The sequence below is a fragment of the Suillus discolor genome (genome assembly GCF_016758755.1).
Source record: "Suillus discolor strain FC423 chromosome Unknown F5147scaffold_35, whole genome shotgun sequence".
Lineage (NCBI taxonomy): Eukaryota > Fungi > Basidiomycota > Agaricomycetes > Boletales > Suillaceae > Suillus > Suillus discolor.
The window spans coordinates 83,506-104,005 of record NW_024541282.1 but is presented as its reverse complement, the minus strand read 5'-3'; the positions used below and the strand labels follow the sequence as shown (position 1 = coordinate 104,005).

At 47.2% G+C, this 20,500-nt stretch overlaps 7 protein-coding genes across 7 annotated transcripts; 5 read left to right on the top strand and 2 right to left on the bottom strand.

The window, feature by feature from the left end:
* Positions 1–1,925: 1,925 nt before the first annotated feature.
* On the top strand, positions 1,926–2,271 carry F5147DRAFT_774842 (uncharacterized protein; the record flags this gene model as incomplete). The annotated part of the gene is made up of 2 exons (XM_041441637.1): positions 1,926–2,019; positions 2,081–2,271. The coding sequence occupies 2 exons, from the start codon at positions 1,926–1,928 to the stop codon at positions 2,269–2,271; spliced, it is 285 nt and encodes a 94-aa protein (XP_041291600.1).
* A 2,373-nt stretch (positions 2,272–4,644) lies between these two features.
* F5147DRAFT_653806 (uncharacterized protein) lies at positions 4,645–5,453 on the top strand (the record flags this gene model as incomplete). Its single annotated transcript, XM_041433813.1, has 4 exons — positions 4,645–4,671; positions 4,728–5,035; positions 5,092–5,274; positions 5,297–5,453. The coding sequence occupies 4 exons, from the start codon at positions 4,645–4,647 to the stop codon at positions 5,451–5,453; spliced, it is 675 nt and encodes a 224-aa protein (XP_041291599.1).
* A 689-nt stretch (positions 5,454–6,142) lies between these two features.
* F5147DRAFT_653805 (uncharacterized protein) lies at positions 6,143–6,961 on the top strand (the record flags this gene model as incomplete). Its single annotated transcript, XM_041433812.1, has 4 exons — positions 6,143–6,169; positions 6,226–6,471; positions 6,579–6,664; positions 6,706–6,961. The coding sequence occupies 4 exons, from the start codon at positions 6,143–6,145 to the stop codon at positions 6,959–6,961; spliced, it is 615 nt and encodes a 204-aa protein (XP_041291598.1).
* A 1,745-nt stretch (positions 6,962–8,706) lies between these two features.
* Positions 8,707–9,142, top strand: F5147DRAFT_227396 (uncharacterized protein). The gene has a single exon (XM_041428710.1). The coding sequence runs from the start codon at positions 8,864–8,866 to the stop codon at positions 9,089–9,091; it is 228 nt and encodes a 75-aa protein (XP_041291597.1). The 5' UTR covers positions 8,707–8,863; the 3' UTR covers positions 9,092–9,142.
* F5147DRAFT_700362 (uncharacterized protein) lies at positions 8,707–11,457 on the bottom strand. The gene is made up of 21 exons (XM_041437689.1): positions 11,069–11,457; positions 10,937–11,015; positions 10,863–10,876; positions 10,756–10,815; positions 10,663–10,707; positions 10,602–10,611; positions 10,528–10,545; positions 10,441–10,466; positions 10,352–10,377; positions 10,265–10,299; positions 10,175–10,211; positions 10,108–10,123; positions 10,012–10,051; positions 9,865–9,965; positions 9,753–9,812; positions 9,669–9,696; positions 9,561–9,618; positions 9,485–9,509; positions 9,287–9,434; positions 9,183–9,227; positions 8,707–9,131 (listed from the first exon to the last, which is right to left on the bottom strand). Exons 1-21 carry the CDS (start codon positions 11,143–11,145, stop codon positions 9,105–9,107), a joined length of 975 nt encoding a protein of 324 aa, XP_041291596.1. The 5' UTR covers positions 11,146–11,457; the 3' UTR covers positions 8,707–9,104.
* Positions 11,458–14,995: 3,538 nt separating this feature from the next.
* Positions 14,996–18,552, bottom strand: F5147DRAFT_227287 (uncharacterized protein). Its single transcript, XM_041428709.1, has 8 exons — positions 18,425–18,552; positions 17,243–18,373; positions 17,118–17,191; positions 16,862–17,056; positions 16,569–16,812; positions 16,408–16,505; positions 15,139–16,349; positions 14,996–15,080 (listed from the first exon to the last, which is right to left on the bottom strand). The coding sequence occupies exons 1-7, from the start codon at positions 18,537–18,539 to the stop codon at positions 15,276–15,278; spliced, it is 2,931 nt and encodes a 976-aa protein (XP_041291595.1). The 5' UTR covers positions 18,540–18,552; the 3' UTR covers positions 14,996–15,080; positions 15,139–15,275.
* A 78-nt stretch (positions 18,553–18,630) lies between these two features.
* On the top strand, positions 18,631–20,488 carry F5147DRAFT_700351 (PIN domain-like protein). The gene is made up of 9 exons (XM_041437688.1): positions 18,631–18,964; positions 19,014–19,187; positions 19,236–19,286; positions 19,334–19,486; positions 19,538–19,668; positions 19,721–19,868; positions 19,924–19,988; positions 20,039–20,216; positions 20,264–20,488. Exons 1-9 carry the CDS (start codon positions 18,674–18,676, stop codon positions 20,315–20,317), a joined length of 1,245 nt encoding a protein of 414 aa, XP_041291594.1. The 5' UTR covers positions 18,631–18,673; the 3' UTR covers positions 20,318–20,488.
* Positions 20,489–20,500: the final 12 nt, after the last annotated feature.

Sequence of the window (20,500 nt, the reverse complement as noted above, 5' to 3'; positions counted from 1 at the left end):
TGGCAAATGATGACACTTATTTAAGCGCCAGTGGTCTTTTTTCATGTGCCAGCTCCATGTTTATGACCCCCACTGCGACACTGCACCAAGTTCTGGAACTTCGAGCATCTGAACAGTCTATTTTAATCACTAGTAGTCAGATTTGGGCGAGCATAACGTTCGTAGTCATTTCACGCTGAAAATGACTTGCTTTATCTAACCTACACCGATGTTTAGACTGACCTGCTAGCTCGAGTCGATCCTCAGCTCATAAAGTACATTCATGGGCGCAACTGCCGAGTACTTACCATCGTCAATATTGTGAATGCTGTATGGATCTGACGAATCAATACTAGAGAACATTAGCCACAGAAATATCGATGCTAGCATTAAGGATGCTGTCAACGCGATAATAGCAGCCCCGGGGAGGGAGAGAGCTTACAAGGCGGCCTAGCAGGTACGGGGATGTGAGTATGACAGCTCTAGGGAACGATATCGTGTACACTGTGAGTGAGCACCACTCAACGAATCTGCAAGGGACAACATCAATAAAGGAGATCGCAACAGGTTCGTGCTTGCGCTTCAAGATCTGATGCAACGTGCCAGCCTCAGCCAGCGTCTAGCCTTGAGGAGTAGTTTGTGGGAGCCTCTACCGTTTGTGCGGCCTAGCCATACTACAGGATCTACGTCCCGGGCAGGATTAGAGCGGACGAGTGTTTGCCTTTTTGGTATTTGTCGAAGGATGTGCATGTCCTCCAGGTTTTCCCAGTCACCCCACACGCTGCAAAAGAAGTCCATGACCTCACCGCCATCGTATTCTTCATGACTTCTCATCGATTCTTTCCCTCTCTGTCCTCTGTCTCACTTTGTCCTGTACATGAAGACTTCATGTTTCCTCATTCTTCACGCTCAGCACATCCCAACATCGATTTACCATTAGTCCATACTACCTCAACACCCCATTCTCAATTTGCATCATCGCAGATACGTGCAGTATGCCATAGCAACTATCGTGAGCAGATCGTGTTCGAGACGTTCTTAGCGTCACTCAGATGAGCAGCTCGTCCTATGATAGCCTCCTCGTTATGACAACCCGCCGTATCATCCTACTAACTTGGACAATTTGTCTGGACACAGATCAGGCCTCTGCCGTCCGGCCTGTATTTGTGCGGACAAAGGATCCGGCATATATGGCCCTTAGACTTGGAAAAATTGTCCGAACTGGTCTCAAGCCTCTCCACCTTCTAGTATATTCGGGGGTCCTGGCGTTGCTAGCGGTCACAAATCCTTACAGCATCGGGTCACGATGGCTCTTCGTATACGTTTCACCGCACGACGGATGTGAGTGCGTCGAAGAGACAGCTGCATTTTTTGGGGTTAAGAGCTGAGTAACTACTTCGTCACGAAAAATTCGAGGGCTCTATATGCCTTTTTCCCTTGCACCTCAGGCTCGGTGCGCTCGACCCATCTGAGCTTACCGAGGCAATAACTTGTGCAGATCCTACTGCTTTCAAACACATGGTCGATGTGGCGCCCCAAGGAATTTCAAAAAGCACTCGTGCCATTTCAAGTGTCTTATCCGCAGACTCATGGAAGATATGAGATGTCCACCAGTAACACTCCAGCAAGGTGGAGAAACTTAACTTCGGGCCACCACGATCCATCCTTCCATTGTAGCTTGGCACAACTAAACTGTACTTGACGACTGCAAGAGATGCTGGCAATGATACACTACACATTTGAATTCATGTATAACTGACGTGGCAGCTGCTCTCACGGTCAATTGCGAATGCACTATGATTGAATCGTGACGATGATTCGAAGCTTCAATAGCAGACTTATTTGCATTTTTACACGTTCGTGAAAGAGGCCAAAATGGAACAGGCCTACTAAAATGTATAAAAAGCCCTCAGTGCAGTGTATCGACGATCCTCTTATCTCCAAACATGCAGCTTTCTGTGCTCTTTACTGCACTCGTATCTTTCGTCATCCTTGCGGCAGCGTCACCCGCTGCGCCAGGAGCCATCTCGAAACGTTCCTGTGAGTATTCACGATCATAAGCAATATCATATCCACTCAAATACTACAATGAATCTTTCAGTTAAACGAGAGAACCTTGACATCAATTTTGAACGTGATCTCCTGAAGACTGATCTTGATGATTCCGATCAGCCATACAAGCGCGAGGAGCTGATGGATGGTCTTGATGACTACGATCAGCCAGACAAGCGCGAGGAGCTGATGGATGGTCTTGATGACTACGACCAGCCGGACAAGAAGCGCGCGCTCTAGAGGGGTCTTGATGATTACGATTGGATAGATTAGGATAACAGACTACACAGCACGAGTTCCTGTGTGTGACAAGTCCTGCAGTCCGGATCTAGTTGTTGGAAGTGTCCGAGTCTCTGTTATGTAATTCCGTCTCCAGTAGAGATAGTCGACTGAAGCTCAGCTGAAACCACTTAACTGTAGATGCCTCAACGACCGGGGAACTTCTCTTTTTTGGACCCAAGTTGACAGGTGTGGAATCCCTGCCTCGAGCGTGCCATAACTGTCTCAAAAATTTCCATTTTCAAGCTCTTGAGTTTGGCAGCGTGCTCATCAGGCAGTAGGTTTTGCAGATCAGCTTGAAAAGAAACGTCGAGCTGAGGATGGGTTTGAAGGCTGAGAAAGACCATATGCCGCAGCAGGAAGAGATGTTTGGGACGACTACAGTTTATCATTAGTACTGGACCCTTCGTAAATGTTGTATGGGTCATCGCATGTTTCCTCGATGATGCCACCACCCCCCGTAGCACGAGCCCGTCATAAACTCGTAAGTATGGTGAAACAAGTGCATAGCCAAGTGTTAGTATTTACGTCGAGGCAAGATAATATTGGGGACTCGCCGGGTTGATTTTCACGTTGTCTAGTTTCCTCCTGTATCATTGATCGGGCCGTGATTTGCAGAAGCATACGTGTTGAAATGACACTGCGCGAGAGCTGAAACAGCACTTACATCATCAACAGTTTCGTCTTGTTCGCCTTCGCATTCGCCATTCCCTTCTCCTACTTGGTCACATCTGGCACTGGTTGGTTGTGTTTAATGGTTGCAAGCTCCACGCGGACAAGTTTCAGCGAGCCGACGACCGAAGAAACCATGTTTAGACTTTGGAGTGTTCTTGTGATACAGACTCCTCTAGCGGTGGGAGAGATGACCCAGGGTATTGTCTTTGGGGGAAAGTGCAACCGAATACAGGAAATTGTTGCGTTCCAAGGAATGTCAATGAAGTAGTTCGCTGTCGGACACACGTGAGAATCTTTCGGATGCGGAATGAAGCTTGAAGTCTAGTGGCAAGTGCTGTCAGACGACCACACCAACGACATCGCATAAACCCCCAGGTCTTGGATGGGCCCGACGGAAAGCTCGCCGGTTTTTGTGTCCCAGATGCGAACTGTTTGGTTGTCCCTGCCTGACGCAATTTTCTCAAACTCCACACATAACTCTGCTCCGTGTTAAATGGGCCCACCTCGACTTTCCCGCTGTTTGCTCTTCGAATAAGGATTTTTCCATATTCGGACCCGCTGGAAATATGACTCCCGCTGGGTGACCATGAGAGTGACCGTACCCATTCGCTATGACCCATCCAAACGCCTCTCAGTAGTCTACCGCTGAACGCTTCCGTCCTTCCTCCCACACGCAATTATCATTATCTTCCCATCCCGTGAAAGCGCCAGTGCATGTATATCTCTCCCTCTTACCTTTCCATGGTTCTCCGACAACAAGTCCAAAGATTTATCAATGCTGATGCACCCGTGTAGTGTTGCAGAATACAGTCCTCAGCCGGAAAGTTCCGCAATCGCTGCCAATCAGAATCTCGAATCTCAAACTCCCTAGTTCAAGATAGGACATGCATAACAACGCCGCACCCGTTGCCAACCTAATTGTTTGTCCAGACTCCAGTATTATATTTGAGACTGCACGGAGACGCCAATTCCCTTTTCAGTTCGGAAACGACCGAATGGGGCATCTCGGCGAGTGGGTTTAGGGTCTTGACGTGCTAAAGCCCACGAGACTTGGAGCTTGAAGCCTGAAGCCTCCTACTCCCCCAACCGTAAACCACCCTGCTGGTATGTCGTGGTTACTGGATGCAGCCGGCCAGTCATTGGACACGATTGCAATTGTGCGACGGAACCTGTGCTCCCACTAGGTATGTGGGCTCAGTATAATGACAGAACGGGAAGGTCAGCGCAGTTAGGGTAGCGTCAGCACCCTGACGAGAACTTTTACAGGTTCGAAACTGCTGCCATCCCCGCCCTGTGTTCCTCTTCAAGTTGCCCTAGCTAACAAACCCTTATCCTAGGAGACAGGTGACTGCAGCAGGTGCTAAGAACGTGGTTTACCTCGCTACGCTCTGCTGGAAACTCTGGCTTGGGCTTTGCTTATCCAAACCAGTCACTAGGCGCTTGCATCGCTATGGTCTAGGTATGCTCATTTCAGTGACTGATCACGAGGTTGGGCTTGGGCGTTGGGTGTTGAACTTTGAACTCCCCTACTAAGTTAATCGAGATATTGTGATTAACCCAATCAAATACTTACTCTCCCTATATAATGTACAGTGTTCAGGCGACCAATTTCAATTCAACCACAACCCACAAGTCATCTCTCCTATTGAATGTCCAATCATGGTTTTCTATGCATATGTAAAACATGTACGCTTAAAATTCATTTTTCGATGTCTGCGATGTTGCGCTAAACCGCCATTGAGCTCACGAACAACCGGACCTCTCGATATGTGATTACCTTCGCTAATCGCGCAGTTGCCGATGAGTGGTGGCGTGCCGTATCCACTTCTACCACTGGTTTCGCGAACGGCATTCAGCGTGTTGATGCCCAATTTTACACCCATGAGACACACCTAGCCCACACCCCCGACTCCCTCACCACGGCTGGGGTTGCAACTCAATTCCTTGGAAAGGTGTTTTTCACCTTGTTGAACGACTTGAATATGAATCATCGCGGGTTGAACATCATCCCGCCGCTTGATCATTTCGTTGACCACATTAGCGGGAACTCGTGAGTTAGTTCCTTTCGGGATGTTCTACATTTGGCTCATAGTAGCCCTACCAAAGGTTTTTCATTCGCTCTAAAGTCACTCCTTACGACTATTGGTACCGTCCTCAATCATGTAACGCGGTCTATGTTTCGCGCACCGAACGCACTCGCTTCACTATTAGTCGCACCGACAGAGGTACTGCAGGAACGGTCATGATTGGTTCTGACAAGATCACCGTCAAGTTGACCACTGTCAATCTGTCCGTTGATGTCAACTGCCAGCACTGGTCAAGCAAGTCTTTCACCTGATCCTCAGTCGGAGTTGACATTTAGTGCACTTTTGAGCAACTTTGCCGTTGGGTCTACCTTGTTTCAGAGCGATGAGATGGTGAAGGAGCTTCTCTACGCGGAGAATGGGGGGGAGTGGGAACTCGCTTGAGCTATTATTATTTGACACAAAGTTGTCTTGCACAGGTACTGTTATAGTCTCCCATAGAGAGCCGTTTACGGTTTATGGACAAAGGAAAGGGATATTGGCATAATTCTGTCATCGACCATCACATGGGTGACTGCACTGGCAACAGGGGAACGTGGTCTGCCTCGCGACGTACTGCTGGACGTTCTGGCTCGGACTTTGCTTATCGCTAGACGCTCGCATCTCTACGATCTACTTATACTCATTTCGGTGACCAGTCACAAGGTTGGGCTTAATTTTGAGCTCCCCCAGTAGCTAAGTCGATCGAGATATTGTAATTAACCTAACTAAATAACTTACTCTCTATCAGAATACACTAGTCGTACGTATCTTTCTTTACATACACAATCACTCTTTGGCTACACGTGTTCTACGCATGTACATCTTTTTCGTTCTCCGTTCCAACGACTTTGTTTTATTCTCGTGTCCCAGAACGAACTCTCCTCAGTCTCTCAATCCGAAGACTGAGGTAAGTATCAACACTTATAATAGTGATATATGATATTTTCATTCTAACCACCTACTTGGTTTGTCCTTCCGTTTTCTAGTCCGAGCCTCTCTGTGCTTGAGACTCTCCCCTATATAATATACAGTGATCAAGTGACCAATTTCAATCCAATCACAACCAACAAGGAGTCATCTATCCTATTATCATGGTTTTCTACGCATATGTAAAACATGTACGCCTAAAATTCATGCTTCGATGTCTGCGATGCTGCGCTAAATCGCCATCAAGGCCTTGGATAACTGGAGCGCTCGATACCTGATTACCTTCGCTAGCCGCGAAGTTGCCGATGAATGGTGGCGTGCCGTGTCCACTTCCCGCACTAATTTCGCGAACGGCATTCAGCGTGTCAACGCCCAGTTCTACACACATAACACAGGCATGGCCAACGCTAGCGAATCCCTCGTCACGAATGGGGTTGCGACCCAATTCCTTGGAAAAGTGTTTTTCACCTTGCTGAACGACTTAATATATATCGTGGGTTGAACATTCATCCCGCCGCTTGGTCCGAGTCATTTCGTTGACCACATTAGCGGGAACTCGTGAGCCAGTTTCTTTCGGGATGTTCTATATTTGGCTGATAGTATCCTACCGAAGTTTTTTTATTCGGTCTAAAGTCACTCCTTACGACTATTGGTACTGTCCCCAATCGTGTAATGCGAGAACTGCGGTCTATGTTTCGCGCACCGAACGCACTCGCTTCACTGTTAGTCGCACCGACAGAGGTACTGCAGGGACCGTCATGATTGGTCCTGACAGGATCACCGTCAGGTTGACCACCGTAAATCTGTCCGTTGACGTCAACGCCAGCACTGGTCATGCGATTCTTTCACCTGCTCCTCAGTCGGGGTTGACATTTGGTGCACTTTTGAACGACTTCACCGTTGGGCCTACCTTGTTTGAGAACGATGAGCGGGTGAAGGAGCTCCTCTACACGGAGAATGGGGAGGAGTTGGAACTCGCTTGAGCTGCCATTATTTGACACAAAGTTGTTTTGTGTATAGTCTCCATAGAGAGCCGTTTATGGACGAAGGTATTTGTTCCCTGTACTGTTACTAACGCTAGGAAGCAATTGCATTTTTTGTTGAATACCTGTGACCATATGTACCATCATTCATCACAGAACTAGTGAACAAATCAGAATGATATATATAGCAATATATAGTCCATAATCACAACCATCGGCATGATTCTGTTATCAATTATCACCTTGTAGAAATCTGGCGAGCTTCGTAGGGTTGCACATGCCAGATACCCCAGGACTTAAAAAGATACTTCGCTGTCAGCTCTCTGCTCCCGATTCTCCACAACCATACGAAACTGGCCCCTGTAAATATATTAGCTGCGTGATAAACTAGCTATTATGGGGTAAAACATTCCGGGGAATGGAAGCCCTCGAGCTTCAGACAGTTGATCTGTATGTGACTGCCAAGCTTCCGGTAAATGAAAGACTGATTTCAGGGCCGCAAGGTTATACATTGGGCACCCAAAGACCAAAATTGACGGCATGTTCAAATTGGCTCCCGTGACCACGCAGAAACTGATTGTACCTCGGGTAGCTTGTCAGAAGAAAGAGGCACTAACAGAAAATAGGCACTCCCATGATCACGATAACGGTTACTACAACACATGATTCGTAACAACCAGGTCCAGACTCCTTTGGTCCGAAATAATCGAAGCCCTGTGGACACGAATCCTCGCAATCAACGTGTCAACGCGAGCCTAATCGTCAAAATCAGGGGGATGACTCGGACTCACCCGCAAAGGCTCTAGAACACCCTCCGCATAAAGCCCATACAGATTCCGGAGTTTGTACTTCGGTTTGATCGTTCCGACAATTCCAGTCCCGTGGTCCTTGGTTCTCCTGTATAAGTACAATCATCAGGCTCAGTCTGCTGATTTGCAAGAGTAGGGAAAAGGTTTTTGAATCTTGGATGGAGTCTTTCCAATTGGTCTGTCCGAAATTCGTTTATACATTAGTGTGATAAGATTCAGTGCACGATACCTCTAGTAAGTCGACAACGCCAAATGATAGGCGACTCTTTACTTTCTCAGGAGTCAGAATGTCAGACAGAAGCTTCAGGAACAGCAGTATTGGCCCATCTGCCTATACGAGAGTCGAGACTATCATAGTCGACCGCAGTGCAAATCCATGACACCCTCCCGCTAAGCCGAGGGAGGCGCTGCAGAGGGCATCTTGATGGAGTGTGCTTCATGTTAAATGCGCATAAGCATTCATCAAAAACGAGTTACGCGTTGGAGCAGGGACTAGCGGCCTAAGCCCAAAGCAGCTGTGACCGATGTTGCTATGGGGTGCTACGTGCTGACTAAGCTGCAGAAAGAGCCGCAGAGACCCCGAATGCGCAGTCCTGCTCGTGGATCCCTATGTACTCCTAACGTAGTACCTGTTCAGAGAAATCAAGCCAAAATGCTGGGGACCGATGGCCTGAGAGGTACCAGAATGCACAGAAACGAGAGTATTACCGCAGCATTGCCATTTGTGGTCTGTGTCGCTGGATTAAGGTTAACGCCGCTGAACTGGCTGTAAGAGTTGTACAGTACGTAGACTTCACCACGATGAGTGGCCGGCCGAGTGCAGAGAATTGGATTATGTGCACTGTACGTTATCAAACTTGATTCCACGGAGTCCCACCAGTGCCACTGGGATCGGCGAGATGTTCGGGAATCTTACGAGGCTCAGTAATAGATGCAGTGAACGTTGAGGTGTTGTTGGTGTGCGACTCGAGCCGACCTACGAATCTGACATGGCTACCAAAGAGAAAGTTATACGGATTACGAGAACTCCAAGATAGAGTACCTTCACAGTCTGAAAAGCAAGTCTACAAATGATAGTGTATATTTTGCGCATATGAAACAAGTACAACGCGTCATCGCGTTTTTATTAGTGTTGTACAAACTTCCTTCAAAACTCCAACTTGCAGTTGCTTCTATTTTGGATTTCCGGAATGAGTACTGCAACAGGCGCTGCCTTTTGCAAATAGAAGAAAGACGAATAACAGCAGAGCCAAATTCAATGAGAAAGTGCACCTCGCGTGTAGAGTATGGGATGGTCGAGGTGTCACAAGGGATGAAATAAATGTGGTTGAAAGTTACCAGCCTACTCCACAGGGTTGTGTCTAGATGACCAGTTTATCACAAGGTCGGTGACACAGGATAAAAGAACATACTGATCTGGTTACCATAAATTTTGAGTCATGACTTCTGGCAATATCCTGTCGTAGTCGATCCTTTAGATGCATTCTAGCAGAATAAAGAAATTCACCGAACTTGCCTGTATTTCCTCCTGGACAGTTACTTTCGACAGCTGTATGGGCATCTGTACTGAAGGCTGCATGGACTCGGTAACTATACTGAAGTTCGTAGACCTTCTTGCTTCACGGTCTGTACCACGACCTCGTATAATTTTTCGAGTGTTCAGTCTAAGCAATGATATAATGAGGGACTAAGAACAGCTTCGTAATCCGCTCACGTAGCCAGGAATGATATCGCATACACTGGATAAGCCTATCTTAGCTTGATATCAGAATGACTTGTTTATGACTTACGTTTGCTCAGAACAAAATACATGCATATAAACACGAAGTTCTTAGGCATGATGTTAAACTTTCCATACAATTCAGTCTGTGAAACTTGTGCATAGCGTTATCACACACCAGAATAAGAGTCGACAGGCTGATAGTGCTGTATATAAAGCATGTGTCAGACTTTGAACTTGGGAAAGCACCGGTGAGACCAACCTGGTAAGAAGACCGGTATTCACTGCGTATATTGTTAATGTGGCAATCATGGAGTCCGCACTAGAATAGCGGATTTATGAGAATGTGACAAACGTAAACTTGTGAGACGCACGTTAGATGGCTTGAGCGCATTTTCTGAAGGTAAAAGCACAATGCGGCAGCTATGCTCATGTCCGTGACGACTCCCATGCCCAAGGAAATGCTCCCCAAAGACTACAAAAGGTGAGGATAGAAAATAGATAACCGTAGACTCACGTACCTTCACGGCAAGAACGTGCGTGTAAGAAGGCAATTCGAAACTTTTTCATGTACTTTGTCAGTATACTTTACGGTAGAATCAACAAAAAATGAGAACCATTTTACAGTGAAAGCTGATAACAAGATTCAGAATAGTTTTGGAGAAGAAGCTAGTATGGACTCACCGATCGCCGTGCCAAGTTGTGCGGTAACCATCAAAAACTTCGCAAGGACCCTTATCAGCACAGCGAAATGGGAAATTAAGTTCAACATACCAAGAACCCTGTGAGCCACCAATTTCTGTAGCTGACTGTGCAAAAATCAGCAGGAAATTCTGAAATGGCACGAAGACAGTTTCCTACACCTCCAGACTCGTAGTGTAAAACAACTATCAGAAGCCGAAGGTCAGTCATGGTTCACACGTTCACATCGGTAGAATTATTCCACGTACGCCTTGACAATGGCACCAACAACAGCCTGTGTTCAAAAGAATGCTCCAATTAGATATATCCACATACAATTCACAGGCGACACTCACGCCTAAAGTCATTTGCAGCTATTACACGAGGGAACTTCAATTTATGTGAACGGTGAGTGAAAGTACGGTCTCACTATAAGACTCCTGATCAAAAAGTTAGAGGGAAAGAGGTCGTTAGTTGGAAGAAGGGCTCACCACTGAGGTTTTCCTGTAGCCAATGGGACCGGATTCAAGTAATTTCTAGTTCATTCGTTCAGGGATGTGAGGCAAGGATGGCGGGCGACTCACGTGACAGTGTAGAAGTATACAGCGTAACCAACGAAGGATTGATCCACGACAGAAATTAACCTTGATGATTTGAGCCTTGTTTGCATCAGGATAGACATCCATCTCACCATATCAATGCAGCCTGATCAATTTTTGTTGTACGATGAACGTGCGGTGAACCCGATATTATCCGTGTACTTACGAGAGCCTTGTATGCAACCTTGTCTTGGGGAAAACGCCTATAGTAGATGAACACTTGAATGGTCAACATTCCAAATGCACTGTAACGCAAGGTCGAATTCAGCACCAAAAGGTCAAATCCGTGAGCACTTACGTGGCAGAGACAGCAAAACCTACAAGCAAAGCACCGAGGGTATTATCGAAACGCGGGAGGACGTATTCTGCGGGCATCTTCCAAACCCAGCCAATGAGGACGAACAAACGAATGGGTGAGGATGGAAGTTGCGATTAGAACACAGTATGAAATAGTCGGCTGAAATGCAAACGCATGGCCTTGGCTATCGTCCGTAAACGGATTGGATTACTATCCGATAAAGTTTCGGAGCTGGCAACAGCGCTGCCGCTGTGGCAGTGGACGATGCTCCAGCCTCGTCCGTGTACCGCGTGGAAGTTGGCGTTGAGTGGGATCAGAACAGAATCGCCCAAAATTACATCCTGGAAAAAAATTTCATCAAGAGAGGAATGGACCGAATGGTCTTCAACACATCAGGCGCATTTCAAATTGATCAGCGATTTACTTGAAGGTTGCCAAATGCGGAAGCGGAGGAATCGCGGGCCGGCGGCAGGTTGAGAGAATGCGGGACCGAAAACTTATTATTGGTGTATATAGCACATGTATGTATCCGCGCAGTCACTGTGAGCTCCAGTTCGGCATCGTGGTCGTACTACAAATAATTAGAGATGACAATCTAAGAATTGGGGTGCCGGCGTGCCGCAGTATAACGCCGAGCGTCTATCAGTAAAGTTGTGCCTGAACGTTAGCAACGTTTTCTAATTTGAATGTTCCGAATTCGCCAACATCGCAGGACGCGCAGGTTTCTGTGTCCTCCGAGTTTATGCGCCTTCGGATATTATCACAAACTTCCTATCGGCGAAGCAGGAATGATCCTGACCCAACCTATATTGTCAATATTCAGTACGGACCGAAAGAAGCCTCGGCATAAGACTTCGATCACCTCGTACTGCTGAAGGTTTATCACGCTGGCCTGTTTAATCAATTGTCATGTGGCCGAAGGCTGTGGCACTGCGGTAGCCTCGACATCAAGAAAGGGATAGGTACAGGGACAAATAAATGTGCATGTATCCTATTCTAGAACTCTGAGCGAATGGTTACAGATGGTTACACCAACTCGAAAGCAAAGATAGGATCGATAACAACTGTATCGACGGTGGGGGTGACTTACGTTTAGCGCAAAGTGCCGAAGCCGATCAGAGACATAGTCTGCGGACAACATACACGTTGAATGGCGTCAAGGCGGTGATTGCTACCAATTTGCAGAATGAATGGTAGATAAGAGTTTTGCATCACAAGCTGGCACGAGGTCCATTAACAAAAACCATTTGCAAGGGCGCATCCATTGAAACACTGACCTAGAGCCTCGGTGATTTCCCGCGTCCAAATATCCAAACCCGGGGCTGGTCCATCATACTACCAGCACTGTGGTTCCTGGCGCATATGAAAAAAAAAAGTTGAAAAGGTTCCGTTTGAATGAATGCTGTAGTAAGTGATAGTAGTGTGCAACAGCGTCGGAGTGGCAGTGAATCCACTCCGCTTCACGCGCTGGATCCCATTACATAAGGGAGATGTCCCCTTCAAGTTAGGCCTTAGAAGTTCGTACCTTATTTTACCTTATCCAGAAATTGATTGTCTTTTCTTTTGTTCTAAAATCAGTGACCTTCGCATCTCCTCCAAGTAGCAGCCCTTGCAATACATCCCCTCTGATGACACCATGACCAAATGCTTCTACCCGTAAGGCTTTCTGCCAATTTCATATTTTTTCGAGGTTCCAGTGACAAGAACTTCGGTATTTTAATCGTCGGTTATCAACTCATAGTGCAACTTGCTCCGTCGCCACTTGTCGCTATGTCGAATTCAAAAATGATTATTAGTATGAACTCCCTTCATACCTTCGAACGCAACTCGGAGAACGGACTTGGTAAGTTTTTCCATGCTCCATCATGATTGTCGGCCCTCAACACATGACACACTTGCAAGAGCTTCCGCTCCCAGGTGTCGGAGTACTTTGACGCTATTTCATAGAATTCAGGTCCTCCATTCTCGCCAGCGTTAGTGATGCGAACGGTGATCTACAAACGGACCTTTCCCTCATGAAGGGGTGACCATTCACGTTCCATTTCATAAGATCAAAAATACACCGTAAATCTTCACCGTAAGGTTTTCAGTCGATTTGATATTTTTTTCCAGGCTTCACAACAATAACCTCGGTTTTTCCATTATCGGTCCTCAACACATAGCACACCTGCAAACTGCTCCGTTTCCAGGCGTTGGAACTCTTTGATGCGATTTCAAAGAATTCGAGTTGCCCATTCTCATCGGTGTTGGTGATGCTAACGGTGATTTTCTCCTTGGTGTTGTTGACTATGGTGACTTCGTTCATGATCATGATATTGCCTGCGTCTGTGTCCAAAATGATTATCATGAACTCCCTTTATAATAATAGGCCTCTGAACGCACCTCCGATTTGGTAGGTTTTTCCAGGCTCCACAACAAACACCTCAGTATTTCCATTGTCAGCCCTCAACACATAGCACACTTGCACGAGGTTTCGTTGCCAAGTGTCAGAGTACTTTGACGCAATTTCATAGAATCCAGGTCCTCCACTCTCGCTAGTATTAGTGATGCTAACGGTGATTTTGTCCTTTGTGTTGTTGACAACGGTAACTTTGCTCATATCGCCTGCCTGTTCGTGTGTTCAGCATGATTATGATGAACTCCCATTATCCGAATGCACCTCGAAGGTAGAGTGTAGTAGAAAGATTCCGCACGAGACTTCGATACAGAAGTAAGATATCTCTAGAGAATGGGTCAGACAAGATAGAAAACCTAGACCGAGGCACTCGCTCACACTGGCAGGAGTGGCCAGGGGACGAACTCCTTGACTTCAATTCAATTCAAACATATTTATACTGAAACATGCATGACTATCTTCTCATCTCCGATATAGAAGTCTCCAGCCATAATCCGATTAAGTTATGTCGGAGGGATCTTCCAATGTTTATTCTCTCCGCCACCACTCTGTCCCAAGAACACGACACGAGACACTTAATCCGAATTAGATGTCGTGACTTCAACGAGTTGCCACAAGCAAACCATACGATCTGTTTACCTCAGAGGCGACCGCTCGCGTTTCATTCCGTAAGATCGAAAGTGCACCAAAAATCTTTTTTACCATCCACATCATGATTTCGGTGTCGTACTGATGTCCCCAGATTTCCTCTCATCAAAAGATCCATCCGCTATTCTCGTGCGATCTGCAAAACGATAATAGTGTCCTTATGGCCTTGTGATAAGGACGTGATGTGAGATATTATCGGCCGCCTTTCCTGTTGGGATGTGTAGGCGTTTCATCAGATCGATTGTCTAGCATGCCTGGCGGGATGAGGCGAATAGAAAACTTTCGATGCTAAAATGATGGTGTGTAATCAGGGTGCGTTGCTAGTTCCCCATACATACATGGGCGCCATGATCCAAGAAGCAACGCGTAAATGCATTCATTCTTCGCCCGGCGCGACGCGTACCCCCTATCCATTTCGGGTGAACTTCTCGGATAATCGACTTCCTTGTTTGAGAATATCGTATCGCTGTCTTGAACAAGAAAGACTCATGCATGCGGTATGGTCAGGCCTTGTGTGCTCCCGCCGTGTGGCATGATTCCAAATGCTTCTCCCAGTTCTCACCGTACATCGTGGTCGTTGGCCTGGTAGATTCAGTCATCCGAAAACAAGCAAGTTCAAACTGTAAAATGTACGTAATTGCCGCAGTGTCATGTGGTGGATAAATAAGGGCTATCGGAGGCAAGGCCCGCGACTCAAGCCATGCGATGCGTATCACAGTCGGTGCTGGTGACCGAAGACACTAATCTGCGAAATGAATTTACTGTCGCGTTTTGCATCATAATTATGTAAAGGTCTTGAAATATTGTACATTACCAAATATAATCTGCAAGGACGCGCGCGCGCTGATTGTAACACCCAACTGCAACAGAGTACCAGGACAGGGCCTTTGTGATTTTCCGCCTCCAAAACATGTGCAGTATATTTAAAAATAGAGTCGGATGACCCACCACTCTCAAGGCAGAGAGATCCTAGCTAGGTTCAACATCAGCCACCCACTCCGGAATGTTACAAGCGTAAGAGACTCACCAGGTTTGCAAGGCGTGCATTCTGCAGAGTCCACGGGATCACAATGGATGTACAAAAAGGGCATGCAGTACTTTCTCGCAGCGTCGGACTCAGAGGATCCATATCGCTTCAGATATCAAGTCCCACTAAATCAAGATTCATGGCGGCTCCACTTTAACCACGTCGCCTTCACTCGTCACCCCCATTTCGACACTGCCATCCCGATCCAAAATCTGACGGAGGGAAGCCCGCGTTAACGATCGTCCGAACTCCACGGGTACTCCCACTCTCGCCAGATAAAGCCTCAACATATCTTTGACGGTAGCCGTAGCGAGCCCGCCACCACGGACAGGATTAGGCAACGACAGCCCTCGTAAGATGTGTCCTGGAGTTAGAACAGACCCTACTTTTCTCCCTCGCTTAGTTCGTGCCACCTTGACTTGTCCAGCGACTGGAACAGCACCACTATTTCCAGCACCAGATGCAATCGCAATATCCCGTTTTGCAACGTCCACTGCAGAACGCACAAGGGCGGCAATAAACGGTTTGAGCACAGCGGCTAGCAGTGCTGATGGTGCGAACGCCTCTTCGATCTCCGAATTTGTACGACGCTTATCCAGAGAAGGAGAGAGAAGATCAGGGAAATGCAGAAGACGCAAAGACCCGACACTTCTATGAATAGCAAGAATGAGGTCTGGTGGGCTTAACGAGGTAATCTGCCGCGCAGAATAACGCCAAGGTCTGAGCAGAGAAGAAGCTATGGGTTGATGCGGTAGCGGTCCCACATCCCCTGCAGTTTCCCCGGCGTATAGGACAATTTCGAGTCCACCTCCAAAAATCTTCATCAAATCAACAATGGGTATTCGTAAACCCCGCTCAAGTTCGTGCGGCGGAACGATGTCGCAAACCCAGGGTCCTGTTTCGTCAAAAACAGGCTCCTTTTTCACTTTGACAGTGGCAGCAAGTATAGGGTGGAAGCGTTTCTTTATGCCACAGACAAAGCAGGGTTCATCCACCGGCGAAAGCGTGGATTCTTTCTCCTTGTCCTTCGATTTGTCCTTCTTTTCTTTCGCACTCGGTACAGGATCTTCGATCTTCGAAGACGAACGCGGAAAAAGCCCCGAGTCTTCTAGGAAGGCATAGACATCACCAACAGTGAGGGAGATCAATTCTGCGGAGGCCGAGGCAACGTGCTGGACATAAAGTGCTTGCAGTGCTCGGGCTCTTCCCCACTACCAACAAATTTAGAAACATGAAGCGAAAAGGTCGATAACGATACAATATACGCACTTCAATGGCTTTCCGTCTCCCAGGTACAAGCGCTAGAAGATGCGCCGGTGAGGGAACGAGCTTGTATGGTACCTGAAAAGGTGAACGGAACTTCATATCTATGGTAACGTTACATCAGAAAATTGCAGATGAACACGCGCTGCAGCGCTAATCAGAAATACCTTTAAGCGTCATAGGTACTCTTGGCAACAAACTCCGCAGAACCTTCTCGTATCCTAATTCATCTGCAGATTCTTGAGGCTTCGTCACAGATTGCCTTGTAATTTCTGCAGGTTCACGTTCCAAGGAAGGAATAGGCAGTGGAGGACCGGAAGGGACAGGGAGGAGGCGTGTCCCTCTATCAAGTTCGACATCGAGAACTTGTTCTGAGCCAAGGACAGAGCTCGCTGCGCTCCCAGGGTCAAGCTACGTGAAGATTGAATACGAGTAACGCGAGGCCAAAAGCAAGACATACATCAATCCAATGTTCTACTTCCATTCTCCCGCCACTGGCCCACTCCATCACGACCTTCGCAAGAAAGGGCTCAGAAGATGAGCCTATGATGGCAAAGGGTGCTTTGTCCACAGTACAAGGCTGTCGTTGAGTGTTATCAGATGGAGCCACCGCCAAAACTGTCAAGCGTATCATGAATGAGGCCAGAGGTATCGACTACGGAAACGCAAATATATATCATAAGGCTTAGAGGAGGAGAGAAAAAGAATACACGCACATAAGAAGGAGCAGTGACACTGAGCATCCACCGGTGAGTATGTGATGACGGAATACCGAGGTCTAACCGTCGGCCTACATGGATACGATTAAATTCAATGAATATGTTGCAGAATGTGGGCATACTTGGCGAGATAAATAAACTTCTATCTGTGATATGCACACGAGCGGTGATATGGAAGCGTGAAGTTGTGCTTCCTGGTATCGCGGGAGTTGCTGTATTTTCTGCAGCGTTATCAATAAGAGCAGGCACGTCGACAACGAGATCGAGTTCAGGGCGGGCGTTATTTCGATGCGGAAAAGCCATTCGCCAAGGATGACCATCGCCCTCGTCTGCTCTCCTCGTAACTCCTTCCCTACTTTCGAAACCGGGGGAAGGCCTGCATGGAGCAGTATCAATACTCAGAATGTCAACTTCTGTATCTTCCTCATAAGTATGTATGCATCTCCGTTTTGGAATTCTGCCAAGAAACGGAGCAAGGGCAGGGGAGTCCGCATGTAAACCGAGGGTGCGTGAAAGTAAGGTGCTGGGTATGGCTGCAGCTCCCTGCCCTTCTTCGTAAACAAGAGATGCGGGAATATTGACACCGACAGCTCGTTCAAATAGTCGTTGTAGACCGACGACACTACCTCCCCAAGGTACTTCAACACCTTCCTCCTCGACCCGACCTTTCTCCACATCATCACTGGAGGGTATTGGAACAGCGCAAGCCGTAATGCACGCGTCGTGACTGGCCCACTCAATACCATGAGCAAGCCGTGCGTGATTCAAGAGCCCTTGAAGGGTGCTGAACTGCGTGCGAGTACAAGTAGGACAAGTAAGGATAGCAATCTGCTCATCGATGGCTGTCTGTGAAGGGGGCAGACGGATATAAAGCAGCTTTTTCTGCGGATGCAATTTTGCTGCAGCCGTACGTGTCGGCCTGACCTTTGGAGGTATTCGCTCGCGCTGTGTTGGGGCGACAGGGGAGAATGAACGAAGAGAAGAAGGTTCAGCGTCATCGTATACGGACTCTTCTCGATCAAATAAGAAGGCACAAGGTACTTCGACAGCGTTAAGGGCGTCTAAAGCAGCTTCTTGAAAGTCATCCACTGTAGCATCAGGAACTGGAGTGGACGAGTCCCGAGTGAGAGCCTCCTGGAGCATAAGTGCCCATGTTATGCGAGATTCGATGGTGCTTAGAAGGCGTTGGCGAATAGCAATATCCAGGTCAATCTCCTCAGCAATAAGTTGGCGTATTCCAAGGTCGGCTTCATCTGAAAGATATCAGGTGTAGGTTACACAGAAAGTTCTGGGTTACCGCGCACCTTCTGTCACGAATTTAGTTTCAAGTTCGACATTGTGATCCTCGTGAAGTGAGAAGCGCCTGCGTTTTTGTGGACGAGAACTGACCACATCGTGTAAGGAAAGTGAATGGCTCATGTACACATTCTACTTGTCCCTCGGAGGAAACATACGAGGGGTCACATCGCGTTGTGTCACAGTCGCGTCACAATTGTCACGCGCCTATTGTCACACCTTCACTACTACGTCGAGATCCAACACAACCAAAAAACATGGGAATCAAAGGACTTACAGCACTCATCTCCGAGCATGCACCAAAGGCTATTACAGAACATGAGATTAAGACCCTCTTCGGACGCAAAGTCGCCATAGACGCGTCCATGTCCATATACCAGTTCCTTATTGCTGTCCGCCAGAAGGATGGTGAGATGCTCACAAACGACGCGGGGGAGACGACGAGTCATTTGATGGGTTTTTTCTATCGTACTATACGTATAGTCGAGAATGGTATCAAACCCGCGTATGTATTCGATGGCAAACCTCCCGAACTCAAGTCAGGCGTGGTATGTGGTTCAATTATATTGTGTATGGATCATCCTCACCTTCTCACAGCTCTCAAAACGTTTTGAAAGGCGGGAGGAAGCTAAGGAAGAAGGTGAAGAGGCTAAAGAAACCGGTACTGCAGAGGATGTCGACAAGCTCTCTAGACGAACCGTCAAAGTCACAAAAGAGCACAATGAAGAATGTAGAAAACTATTGAAACTTATGGGTATCCCTGTCATTGTAGTATGTCTTTTAATGTGCTCCGTAGCTCGATTATTAATACACTCTCAGGCGCCATCTGAAGCAGAGGCACAATGTGCAGAGCTCGCCAGGGGAGGCAAGGTCTGCAATGCGTTATATCATCGACGTTGGTACTCACCGAAATTTAGGTATACGCAGCAGGTTCAGAAGATATGGACACCCTCACCTTCAATGCACCCATACTCTACCGGCACTTGACCTTCTCCGAGGCAAAGAAAGCACCTATAAGTGAGATCAACCTCCAGAAGGCACTCGAAGGTCTTGAGATGGAGATGTCACAGGTCCGTTCTATATATGACCCCTGATTTATCCTGAAACTGAAGTTCTACAAGTTCATCGACCTCTGTATACTACTTGGTTGTGACTATCTTGAGCCAATAAGAGGAGTTGGCCCGAAGAGTGCTTTAAAGCTCATAAGAGAGCATGGTGGGCTTGCAGGTGTCGTCGAGCATTTACGTGAGAAGTACGCGATTCTAGCCCTACGCAACTTCATGTCTCTCACGTGGTCACCTTAGGCAGGCGGAGAAGGAGGAGAAAGCCGCTGACGCAGAAGATGGCGCCAAGAAGAAAAAGGGAGGCGTACAAGTCCCCGAAGATTGGCCTTGGGAAGAGGCAAAGAAATTATTTGAAAAACCAGATGTAGTCCCGGCTTCTGAGGTGGAGGTATGAAATCTATTCGCTGCTGTTCCATCAGCATGACCACTTACATTCTTGTCAGCTTGAGTGGAAAGACCCAGATATCGATGGTCTTGTGCAGTTCCTGGTCACTGAGAAAGGATTCAAGTAAGTACGGTCTTCCACCCACACAGCCACCGACTGACAACGGATACAAGTGAGGAAAGAGTCCGCAAAGGTGCCGAAAAGCTACAAAAATTCTTAAATGCAAAGCAGCAAGGTCGTCTTGATGGCTTCTTCTCAGTAAAAACCAAAACCTCGCCGAAGAAGTCGAAGGTCGACGATGCAAAATCAAAAAGCAAAACTGTTAAAGACGGAAAGGGAACAAAACGGAAGGTGAGTATCTGTTCGAAGCACGACGATCTTTGCTAACATCATATCAGGCAGAAGAGAAAGCAGGAGCATCAAGCAACAAAAAGAGCAAGACGAAGAAATAACTGGTCAACCACGTAGCACATTCCCCTTCCTCTTTCTTTATTTGCTAGGTGTTTTTCGATGTCTGCACTATCTTATTAATGTTGTATCACGGCATGTATTTCTCCGCATTGTATATTACTGCCCAATACTTATATGATTAGCCGTTCAATCCAAAACACCATCCTTCTATCAATCAGACATGA

What these genes read in the sequence shown, in the direction of transcription:
- F5147DRAFT_227396 (XM_041428710.1), top strand. Translation starts at nt 8,864, where the DNA reads ATGAAACAAGTACAACGCGTCATCGCGTTTTTATTAGTGTTGTACAAA.
- F5147DRAFT_700362 (XM_041437689.1), bottom strand. Translation starts at nt 11,145, where the DNA reads ATGCCCGCAGAATACGTCCTCCCGCGTTTCGATAATACCCTCGGTGCT. An exon ending in GGTTTTGCTGTCTCTGCCAC is followed by an intron (nt 11,016 to 11,068) that starts GTAAGTGCTCAC and finishes CTTGCGTTACAG; the next exon opens with TGCATTTGGAATGTTGACCA. An exon ending in CTGTCCAGGAGGAAATACAG is followed by an intron (nt 9,228 to 9,286) that starts GCAAGTTCGGTG and finishes CGACTACGACAG; the next exon opens with GATATTGCCAGAAGTCATGA.
- F5147DRAFT_227287 (XM_041428709.1), bottom strand. Translation starts at nt 18,539, where the DNA reads ATGAGCCATTCACTTTCCTTACACGATGTGGTCAGTTCTCGTCCACAA. An exon ending in AAGTTTATTTATCTCGCCAA is followed by an intron (nt 17,192 to 17,242) that starts GTATGCCCACAT and finishes GTATCCATGTAG; the next exon opens with GCCGACGGTTAGACCTCGGT. An exon ending in AGTACCTATGACGCTTAAAG is followed by an intron (nt 16,506 to 16,568) that starts GTATTTCTGATT and finishes ACGTTACCATAG; the next exon opens with ATATGAAGTTCCGTTCACCT.
- F5147DRAFT_700351 (XM_041437688.1), top strand. Translation starts at nt 18,674, where the DNA reads ATGGGAATCAAAGGACTTACAGCACTCATCTCCGAGCATGCACCAAAG. An exon ending in TGGGTATCCCTGTCATTGTA is followed by an intron (nt 19,188 to 19,235) that starts GTATGTCTTTTA and finishes ATACACTCTCAG; the next exon opens with GCGCCATCTGAAGCAGAGGC. An exon ending in GTCACTGAGAAAGGATTCAA is followed by an intron (nt 19,989 to 20,038) that starts GTAAGTACGGTC and finishes AACGGATACAAG; the next exon opens with TGAGGAAAGAGTCCGCAAAG.